The 10,687-nt window shown below is 52.2% G+C and overlaps 1 protein-coding gene across 1 annotated transcript; it reads left to right on the forward strand.

Annotated features, from left to right (window-relative positions):
- Window positions 1–6,350: 6,350 nt before the first annotated feature.
- Window positions 6,351–10,018, forward strand: BIRC7 (baculoviral IAP repeat containing 7; the record flags this gene model as incomplete). The annotated part of the gene is made up of 6 exons (XM_080925445.1): window positions 6,351–6,717; window positions 7,906–8,005; window positions 8,342–8,420; window positions 8,502–8,547; window positions 9,616–9,690; window positions 9,825–10,018. 6 exons carry the CDS (start codon window positions 6,351–6,353, stop codon window positions 10,016–10,018), a joined length of 861 nt encoding a protein of 286 aa, XP_080781571.1.
- Window positions 10,019–10,687: the final 669 nt, after the last annotated feature.

The raw sequence follows: 10,687 nt of genomic DNA on the forward strand, positions 1-10,687 counted from the left end.
AGGTCAGAAAAGGTGTCTGATTGCCTGGAACTGGAATAACAGGCAAATCTGTGAGCCATCATGTGATTTCAAGAACATTGCTAGAGACCAACACCCAGATGCATCCACATCTCTCCTAGGAAGTGTTTGGTCTCTGGATTTGTTGGAGTAAATGTCCTAGCTTCTGATACGCATCATCAAAAGGAGGACACCAGAGGAAGGCACCTACGGGTGGATCACTGGATCGAAGGACACATCTGCGGGCCATTTTGTAGATGTGAGATGTCCTCAAAGGAAGCTGGGTTGGAGTTTTCAGCTACAAGAACTGAAGGATGAGGCCCAGAGGCTAGAAACCCTGTCTTCAAGTCACACCTGGCTGGAACAAGCCTTTACTGTGTGCTGGGCTTGACTCACCCAGCACCTGGCCCTATGTAGGCCAGCAGTGAGGACACCTGTTCATGCAGAGTCACAGCTGCTCAAATGCAACAGCCCCAACCTTCCTCTCTATGAATGCTCTCTTGGGAATGAACAACCTCCCTGCGATAAACCTCCTTATGGATACTCCGTCCTACCATACTTTCTTGGGTGTCTAGTTTGTTTTCCAGGAAACCAGCTTGTGATCTTGGGGCTCCTATTGTTCTCTGCCTCTCAATATCAACCCTGAGTATCTGTGAGTCACAGCTCCTCTCTCTCTGATTGTCCATTAGCCACTCGTCCTAAAGCATTCAGTTGAGCACCTACACCATGCCTGGGAAGTATAGAATAAGGTACCAGTGGTCTCTGCACCAGTAGCTTCCTGGGGGAGGGATGATACATGGTCCTAAAAAGTAATTCAATCAGCTCAGCTTCACTGTACAGTGGGTACCCACTAGGTGTTCACAGGCAAGGTGCTGTCCTTCAACCCAGACTTAAAAAGGATGGTTTAACCAAGTCACCATAAATCAGGCCTGTGATGTGGCAGGCAGCCGGGACAGGGAGAAATAAGGAGAGGAGAGGATGTCCTTGGGTTGGTCTCTAGGGTGTCTTTCAACTAGAATCTAGGTGAGTGAGTACTGACTGGCTCAGGATGCTCCAGACAGAGGAACAGCAGGAGCCAGAACACAGACGAACCCCACGGTCAGCTCCCTGTGGCAGGAGCCACTCTTGCATTCTTGGCTGAGTGCAGCAGCCTGTGCCAGATCTATCCTGCAGACACCTCTCAAAAGCCAAGCAGCTCTGTGGTCCAGGGTTAGAGCAAATGCCAGGCCACAGACAACCAATCTGAGTGTCAACCCACTCATGAACTTCGTCTCTTTTTCGATCTACACAGCAAGCCAAAGATCAACAACTTGGACAAGAAACCTGCTGCCCACTGAGGGGGCCATGGCACACTGACTGCCTCTGTGTTCCGAGGAATTGTAGCTTCTGCTACCATAGTGGTGCTTGTCTGTCTGGGTAGTACCAGGTGGCCTAGGGTCCAGACAGCTTCAAAATATCAGCTTCAAGGCTGAGGAAGAACAAACAGGATTGTGGTACCTGGCACCATGTAAGCCTCAGACCTTGACTTCCAGTCGTGAAACTACACAAGCTGTGTTAACAGGCATCTTCATTCAACTCCTGTGGCAACCAAGGCTGGCTCTCAGCTAGGGCCACCACCCCCCCAACCAGGGCAAGATGAAACTTGAAACTCTAGTTCACAAGCTGAGAATGGCTTCCTCCTCTTACCTTTACCAGTTTCCTCTAGACTTGTCAGGATGGTTTGTTTGTTTGTTTGTTTCTTTGGTTGGTTGGTTGGTTTTCAACTGATTTGATATTTAATGTCATGCTCCCTCAGGTAGAATGGTGCTGTCAATCACCCAAGCCACTCTGCAACATCCATACATGGACCTTGAGTACACTGCCCACATACTGCCTACACCTAGGTCCTTGCTGGTAACAAGGGGTGGAAGGGATTCTGGGGTAGATGGAGGCTGGGCTGGGCTGAGTCCCCAAGCCCTTCCCAGGCCCAATTATCTTAGCAGGTGACACAAAACAATCTCAAGGATTGTCCAGAAGGCAGCCACAGCTACATTCTGATACAAAAGGTGTCTGGGCAGGTCCTGGGAACCACAAGAATTCTGAGGCCCTCCTGTTAGAGACACACAAAGCAGGGCATCATGAGAGTCAAATCAGGGAGGGCCGGCAAGGGTCAGCAGGGTAAGAGGAAAGAGAGTAAGCGGGGCTAAGCCTGGAGAGGGCCTGGTGCCTGGTTGGAACAAGGAGTGTGTGAAGTTGCCTGTGGTAGCGGATGAGTGTTAGGCACTGCTGCTGAAGCTGTTAAACCAGAGTGAGGGCCTGAGCAGCCATCCAACCCAAGGCCCTCCTCAGGCAGTAAGAGTGAGCTGTCCAGGAAGGAAATGGGAAGGCCTTCCATGACTCACAACAACCTTCGATCTGGTAGCTTCAAGCTGATGGAAACTCTGGAAGTCCTCATCAGTCTCACACTCTTGGGGAGGCGAGATGCCTTTCCCTGACTCCTCGAAGCTGCATGTGAGGAGGACCTTCATGGCCACCTTTACCAAGAATGGGGTATCCCAGAGAGAGAGAGAGGTAAGCAGATGATGGCGTTGTCTGAACATGGACAGAGCTGAGGCAGTCCACCCTGCACTGCGTTTCATTGTTGCTGAAGCTTTGTGTTTATGTCACCACGATGACAATGCAGGATATTCAGTCCTGACCCAATCAGGGTTCCACAGGGGACGGTCTGCCCCGACACACACCCCATTCCTCCAGCTTCTATTCACTAGTCCCTGGTGCTCTTGTGGTTCTCAGACGCTGGCCACATATCCCTCCTGCCTTGACAGCCCCCAGAAGTCCCTTTGCTGTCTTCCTGACACATGGCCATTTGTTCTTCCTGTATCCTCAGAACCAGAAGACACTGGTGAGTCTTCCCTCACACATCCTTTCTGAAGGGTTTGCTCCACCTTTGTTCTCTGACCCTGTGCTGTCATTCCCATCATGTCCATTAGGGGGCGCTCTGGGTCAGGTGTTATGACCTTGGGTCCATCGCCCAACTCCTTGACACTGTTGTTCAATTAAGGGACTGCGGGATTTTTTTGTTTGTTGTTTTGTTTTTGTTTTCTTCATTTTATTTCATTTTATCAAGATTCAAATGGCTGCACTTAGCTAGGGGTCTGGAGTGTGGGACACTCAAAGTTCAAGTCCCTGAGAAAGGTTGAGGACCTGTGTGTGTAGTAGGCTCACAGACTCCATTGAGCCCGGTTAGCCACTAACACGCCACTACCCCCAGCAACTCTGACTGAATTAAATTGGAGGAAGTAGTGTCAGGCTTGTCCCTTGCAGGTGACAGTTCCCACTTCCTTCCCTGCAGCCCATCCTGAGGCCCTGGAGCTCCCTGATCCAGCCCTTTCTGAAGCCGCACCTAACTTTACCCTGGATCCCTCACTGGCTAGAGTCTGGACCCAGAAGCACACAGTCTGAAGGGCCAACCCGTGGGACGTTTGGGTTCCTCTGGGCTTTGGGAACAGAAGGCTGTTACCATCTCAGCTAGCCCATGATGCATAGATCTTCTTCCTTGGCTGGACACCTCAGGGTCTCCAGGCTCTGAGGAAACCCCATGGAGTGCCCAGAGGAGCGTCCTTCAGGAGAAAGTTCAATATCGACACATTTACTCCTTGCCAACATGATGATACTCAGCCCTGACACTCCGCCTTCAGCCTGCTTAGGGTCTGCTCTATAGAGCTCAGGGTAGGACGGACAATCTAGAGAAACACAGAAAGGGAGTTCCGTTGGTCTGTAGAGGCGGGTGGTGGCATTGGACTTCCTCAGTCTTCCTTCCCTCCCTTTCATCCCTTCCTCCACCACAAGGTGGAGCCCTCAGGCCTCCCCCTAGGCATCAACCACACAGATGCACAAGCAGTCCCCACACTTCCACACTGGGCCTTGGCTGACCCAGAGTAACATCATGGCTGTGTTCTGAGCTCTAGGGCATTGTCAACTACAACTGGCTACCACTTAGGTACTGCATTAGCGAGGGACTCAGATTGTAGTGTGAGCTCATGGCAGGGACATAGGCATCAGGCAAGAGGTCGCAGAGATAGATATTGTGTCTATGAAGTCCCTGCATGGAGGCAGCTGGAATAACCACCCAGAGGCTTTGTTTTCAGCCCCTTTGGCACATACAGTAATGTTGTCACTCTCAGGGGCCTTGTGCACTGCTGACAGCCCTGGGTCCCCAGTCTGTGTTCATAGGTACAGGATGTCTCCATCCTCCAAGAGGGCTTTCAAACCTCCAAACAAGAGAGAGGGGCTGGCTCAGCTGCTTCAGACAAGGACAAGAGGAATGGTCGTGGTCATAGCTGGGAGAAACTGTTCCTTGTCGAAGACCCCAAGGCCAAGGCAGCAGGCCCAGAGTTCAGTGCTCAGACCCCGCAGGGACCCAGGCCTGGGTTTAGACAGAGAAGGAACTTGGTGCAGCTGCTCCTGTTCCCCTCAATCCAGGGGACCCAAGTCCAGCAAGGGGCCTGGAGAGGCAGGGCTCCAGGTTCAAGCACTAAAGCTGTGATTCTTCCCTTTTACTTGCAAACAAAGAGAAAGGCAAACCAGAAGGTTCTGTTGCACAGATGGGAATGTTAGCATGTGGGCACAGCAGGGAATGAGACAGGGTCCTACATCCCTGTAGTGCCATATGGTGCTACATTGGCTGACCTGGTGATGGAAAATAGTCCAGGGACTCCAGCCCTGTTGGAGCTTGACCTGGGATGGGTATGCCACCATCTCCTGGGCTGACCTTTCATACCTCGGCTCCCAGTGAACCTGCTAACTTTGCCTCAGTTTCCACATCTCTGAAATGGTGACAACTTCGTGCCCATCACAAAGGGCAACGAGGGGTTCTGTGAAGCATGCACCTCTCAGGGCATCCTAAGGCCAAGTAACATTGGAAAATACAAAGAAAGATAAAGTCTTCTGCTTTATCCCCATTAGTTCTGGGACTGCAAGCACAAGCCACCACACCTACCTCACAATGTCTCACAAGCCCCAGGCCCTCACCATGTCTCCCGATCTCTAACAGAGGGACTGTTGACAGTTGGCAGCTTTCTGGAGGATGGAAGGTCAGTTCTCTTTAAGGCTGTGCCCCCGTGGATGTCTCCACACCCATAAGTGTATGCACACCACAAACCGGACTCTGTTGGTTATACATTTAAAAAAGAAAAAGGACATGAAGTTGGAGTGGAATTTTTTTCTAAGACAGGACACATAGCCCGGGGTGTTCTGGAACTAGCTCTGGAGAGGCTGAACTCAAACTCAGAGGTCTGCCTGCCTCTGCCTTTGAGTGCTGGGAAGCACCGTGTCCAGTTTTGCCTGAAAATTTCAAAGAATTAATAAAGATATATATACATTTTAAAACTCACAATACTAAAACCTTCCCAATCAGCGAAGAACTACTTAAGGGTAAAGGTTTGTGCAGAAACATGGAACAGTGCAAGCCAGGCAGAGCTGGGCTCTTGGTCTTCTCTGCCTCTTCCAGGGGTCCTAAGGATTCTTGTTTTACCAACCTGTAGCTATGGCCTCTCTGGAGTAATGACCCTCTTTTCTGTTCCCTGTTTTTCTGTGTCAATGGAATTCCTCACCTGGGGCAAGTTAGTGAAGACCAACTTCTGGGGCAGAGCTCATCTAGGGAGTCGATATTCTATGTGACAGTGCCAATGGAAATGGCTGGCTTGGAACAAACACAAGCCAAACCTTGAGCTCCTCCAGACAAAGAACAGGGCACACCCTGCCCTTGATTTGACCTTAGACTGTCCAGACAGATAAAGAGCAACCTGTGACCAATAGGTGGACTGACTCTGACTCAGGGTTGAGCCAAGCAGGGATCTCCTACGTACTAGGGACATGATAAGCTAGTGATGTGGTCATCCCTGAACATTAGCACAGGCTTGGTACGGAAGGCATGTGGGGTTGCATACTGTTCTGGACAACCTAGCTTCCTACCCTGCAGGCCCTCATCTGGGTCTATCTCTACCCAGAACTGGACCCTGAGTGACTGGAGTCCCTCTCTTCTATTTTGTCTGTGTTCATGACCTGCTTCCTGGGGCTTAGGGGAAGCTATTGGAAGGGTCCCAAGCCCGGTCCCTCCCCTGTTGAGAGATGCTTTTTGCCTGGTAGAGTAGTGCCTTTGTTATGTGCCTACCAGGAGGCCCCGTGACACACTGCAAAGAGCACGTGGCTGCCACCTGGCCTCTTTCAGAAGGTGGCACCTCCCCGGACACCACTGCATCTGAGCATCTAGCAGTTTATGCTCACAGTTAGAAGCAGGAGCCACCACAGCTTCTAGAAAAGACTCACAGCAGGAGCTGGAGAGGTAAGTCACCAGGCACATTCCAGAGCTGGTGATGTTCTCGCCTGCAGGCATGCTCAGAGCTGCTGTCCTTTCCATGGGGCCTGAGAGTAGGGCCAGGGACTCGTTCTATCGCCCAGAACCAAGCCACGGGGACGATAGCAATGGGCCCACACAGGAGCACGATGGATCCCACTGTCCATGTAACCAAGTCCTGGGTCAGGACTGCCTGGATGGGCAGATCTTAGGCCAGTTGCGCCCTCTGTCAGAAGAGGAAGAATCCTCTGGGGCTACCTTCCTTGGGGAGCCTGCCTTTCCGGAGATGGATTCAGAGGACCTCCGCTTAGCCTCCTTCTACGACTGGCCATCTACTGCGGGGATTCAGCCCGAGCCATTGGCTGCTGCTGGCTTCTTCCACACAGGTAAATGTTGGGGCCTTTCGGCTGTGGTCTAGATGCTATTTAGCACTCTTCCAGGCAAATGGCTCTGTCCATTCCTGCCCCGAGAGAGGAGCTAATAAAAGGTTCTCCTGTCATCCTCACCCGGCCAGGGCTTGGGCCTACCCTACTCAAAGCTGCTATGAAATCCTGGGCTTATTCTGGCTTTGTTCTGGGGGCCCTTCAGCGTGTGGAGTCTGCTGGCTTGGTGGTTTCACCTGCTTATACGTTTCTGAGGATCCCACACGCCTCAGGGATCCCCACTCTTTCAGGCTGACTGATCCCTTTCATCTCTTGACCCAAAGTGACAAAACCAGAACCTATTCTATGGGGCAGGGGCCAGCTCCAGACAAATCCTTTGAGTACCTGTTCTAGTTATAGATTTAGACCACTCCTTGAGCTTCGTCTGCTCCTCGCCCACAGTAGGATTCAGGTTCTGGCTTTATCGCTTCCTGGCTTGAGGGAAATGAGCCAGCGAGAGCCCCTGAGGGGCTGTGTGAGTGCAGTGGAGGAAACATCCGCTTTCCTTGCACGGGCCGGTCAAGAGTCCTTACTGATTTAGGACAAACGGACACTAGTTAGGAAGGGTCAATGTCTGGGACAGTTAGAGCCCCCTTGAAAAAGAGTCTCCTTGAGGCCAAAAGATGTCAGGGGGATTTTGTGGCCTATGGAGACCTTCTGTGGGATATGCCTGTAAGCAATCTTGTTTAGAACTTCTGCTCAAGGTCATGAAGGGAACAGTTTCCTATGGCTGGGGGAGGGGCACAGAGCAGAGATGATAGAAGCCTGAGCTACTAAAATCAAGTCTGTCTGAAACTGGTACGGAAGGGTCACCTCCTTATCCTGTAACTAGGAGTCCTTCTTGGAGGTCTTGACACTCCTAGGTTACAGATGCTCCAAGCCTTTGGTGCAACCCTATCCACATGATCTGAGAACAACACAAATGCCAGTTCGACCTTTCCGGAACATTCCAGGGCCCTCCTGACACATGCCCCAGGGTCATTGTCTTTATTTGCCTTTGAGACAAGAGAGGTGTCCATGTGCCTTGCTCCTTTCTCGTAACCTGCTGACAGATTCCAGTCCTGCCTGCTCAAGTTCTGATGGTCATGGGGGGACACCCTGGAGCTGCCAGCCAGGGTGGAGCTAACAGCTATGTGTCTCTGCTGTGCCTAGGCCAGCAGGACAAGGTGAGATGTTTCTTCTGCTATGGGGGTCTACAGAGCTGGGAGCGTGGGGATGACCCCTGGACGGAGCACGCACGGTGGTTCCCCAGGTAAGGGTCCTGTGTACTGCTTTAGGTCTGATGAGAAGGCCCCATGGTTCTGAGACCCATGGATCTCCCTAGGGTGGAAGACAACTCTTCACAGAGCCCTCTCTAGAAAGGCTGCTAGGGTAGGAACTGCTGTCACTATCCTTTTCTAGGTGCTCACCTGGGTGTTCAGAACCCATCTCCAGAATAGCCTTACTAGCGGGTGCCCACTGGGGGATACTGCCCTGACTACCTGTCACAGGAAGTAATGGTTTCCATGGGAACAGAAGGCTTGCAGGACTTAAATGCAGCAGTGGGGCTCTAGGAGACCAGTCCTACCTTCTGAGCTCTCTTCCTCAGGTGCCAGTTCCTGCTACGGTCAAAAGGAAGGGACTTTGTGGAAAGAATCCAGGCCTACACCCCTTTGCTTGGATCCTGGGTAAGTCCATCTGTCCGCAGGACTCAGGTGGGTCGGCAGTCTCTGCTTTGTTTACTCAAGGCATTGATGGCTCTCTAACAGGAACAACGGGAAGAACCAGAAGAAACAGTCTCTGCCACTCCCGCAGGTGAGAGAGCCCTTGCTGTTTGTTGTGTGTAAGGCTGCTGCTGAGTGTCTCCGCCTGCCGGTCAGCAGGGAGGGTCAGGACCATGTCCACGTGTTGGGTCCAAGGAACTCCATCCCTTGCTCTCAGTGAGAAGGCTGCTAAATACACTGGCCAAACCTGGGCATGTAGCTGTATACTTCTGCTGGGCACTAGCCATAGCTTCTTAAAGACAGCTGGGCTGCAAGCAGAAGCCTGTTGAACAGAGGTCACAGCTTTCCAAATCCCTTCCTTTGGAACTATGGATCAGAGTTTCGAGGCTCTTCAGGAGCCCCGAGGGGACTTCTGACTTCAGGGACCAACCTTGTGGTCACAGGCAAGTGGCCTTCCTCCCCGATCTCATGGCTGTGAGATGTGACACAACAGTAACCCATTTCAAAAGCACATGAGTCTGTGGGACACTCTGGTGCTTGGCAGGGTTTTGTCCAGGGTCCTTTCCTCTAGATAGAAGCTTTGCTAATGCAGCGCCTTCAGTGTTAGAGAGTCAGACCTTTACTCGTGCCTTCTGGGAACAGGGATCCATATGTATCCATAGGTATCTAGATGGAGCATGACACAGACCACTAGCCTTTCTCCACAACCCTGGGTTCTCTGTCTGTCTGTCTCTGTCTCTTTCTGTCTTGCCCCCCTTCCCCCAGGGGCAAGTGGAAAGGGATAGCACGGACCCAAAGCCCAGGTGTGCCCAGTATGTCTCCTTCACACATGGTGGCTGCCTTGCTCCAGGAGGAAGGCAGATGGCAAAAGACAGAGGTACCTCCCCTGTCTCAGTCCTCCGGGCACCCATCACCATCTGTTTTCAGTTCCTCCCATGGTGCCAAGTACATACAGTACTTGACCACCTAACCTAAGAAGCCAGGGTCCTTGGTGTCCTCAAGGAAGCTTCTGGTCTTGAACTCATGAGCAATGGAATGCCATGCAAATCCTTCCGCTCTCTAGGTCAGAACTGAAACTTGGTGGCTGCTAGACCTTCTTTGGGCTAGGCTTCCATTCCCCACAGAAGCGAGGCCTTTAATCCATTCCTACTGTCTACAGTTCCTCCTGCCCATGGCAGCCCCGAGTTACTCAGATCCAGAAGAGAGACTCAGCCTGAAGATGCCAGTGCGCCAGGTATAGCCGGGATCTGCATAGGTTGAATGGGTCACCCTCTTTCACGGAGGGAATACAGAGGGTGGGTGGGTCCCCCCAACCCAGGAATCAGTCTCCTAGTCCCTGAGGAAGCTGGTGAATTCTTGAGCCCCCAGGAGCTGAGGATGTGCAGGAACAGCTGCGGCAGCTGCAGGAAGAGAGGAGATGCAAGGTGTGCCTGGATCGAGCCGTCTCTGTGGTCTTCGTGCCCTGCGGCCACTTCGTCTGTACCGAGTGTGCGCCCAATCTGCGGCTGTGCCCTATCTGCAGGGTGCCTATCTGCAGCTGTGTACGCACATTCCTTTCCTAAACCAGGTGAGGCCCGGGGGATTCCCAGCATCCTTCCTGCAGCTTAGGTGTCTTGCTTCTAGCAACTCTAGAGATGGCCAGGCCCACACTTCTTACCCCCTCCTCTGGTCAACTCCACCTACTGTTTTGAATCCTTCATAGGTGGAGTCAGAAGGAAAGGGGGCTGGGGGACACCTCTTGTTTAGCTGGTCATCAGGGCTTAAGCCGGGCTTGGAGAGGCCAGCTTCAGAGGCATGTGGTCTAGACTTGGGCTTGAGAGGGACACATGAACCTCAATTGTTACATAGATGTGTCACACCCCTGTTCTTGCTGAGTGATAGGAGTCATGGCCCTTCTTGGGTACACAGAGGTCAGTATGTCCCCAAGATGTGCCAGAGAATTTTCTAAACAAAGTGGTGAGTCAAGGAAGTCCCCGAAGCCAACGACGGCCCCTGGCTCAGACAAGTCTGATGAGAACAACTCATCTGTGCTTCCCCTTCTCCCTGCAGACACCACACTGCAGAGTGGGCCCTGCCCTTCCTCAGCCCGTCCCAAACCAGACAGCGAGTCTGCAGAAGACACTCCTCGTCCGCCACAAATGGTGCAGCACAGAGGAAGAGTTCCTGGTTTGTGTGAGAGAGTGACTCTGCTGTAGCTTTTTGGATCTACCCAAAGATAATAAAGCAGAAGG

Source organism: Micromys minutus (genome assembly GCF_963924665.1).
Source record: "Micromys minutus genome assembly, chromosome: 11".
In the NCBI taxonomy this organism is placed as follows: domain Eukaryota; kingdom Metazoa; phylum Chordata; class Mammalia; order Rodentia; family Muridae; genus Micromys; species Micromys minutus.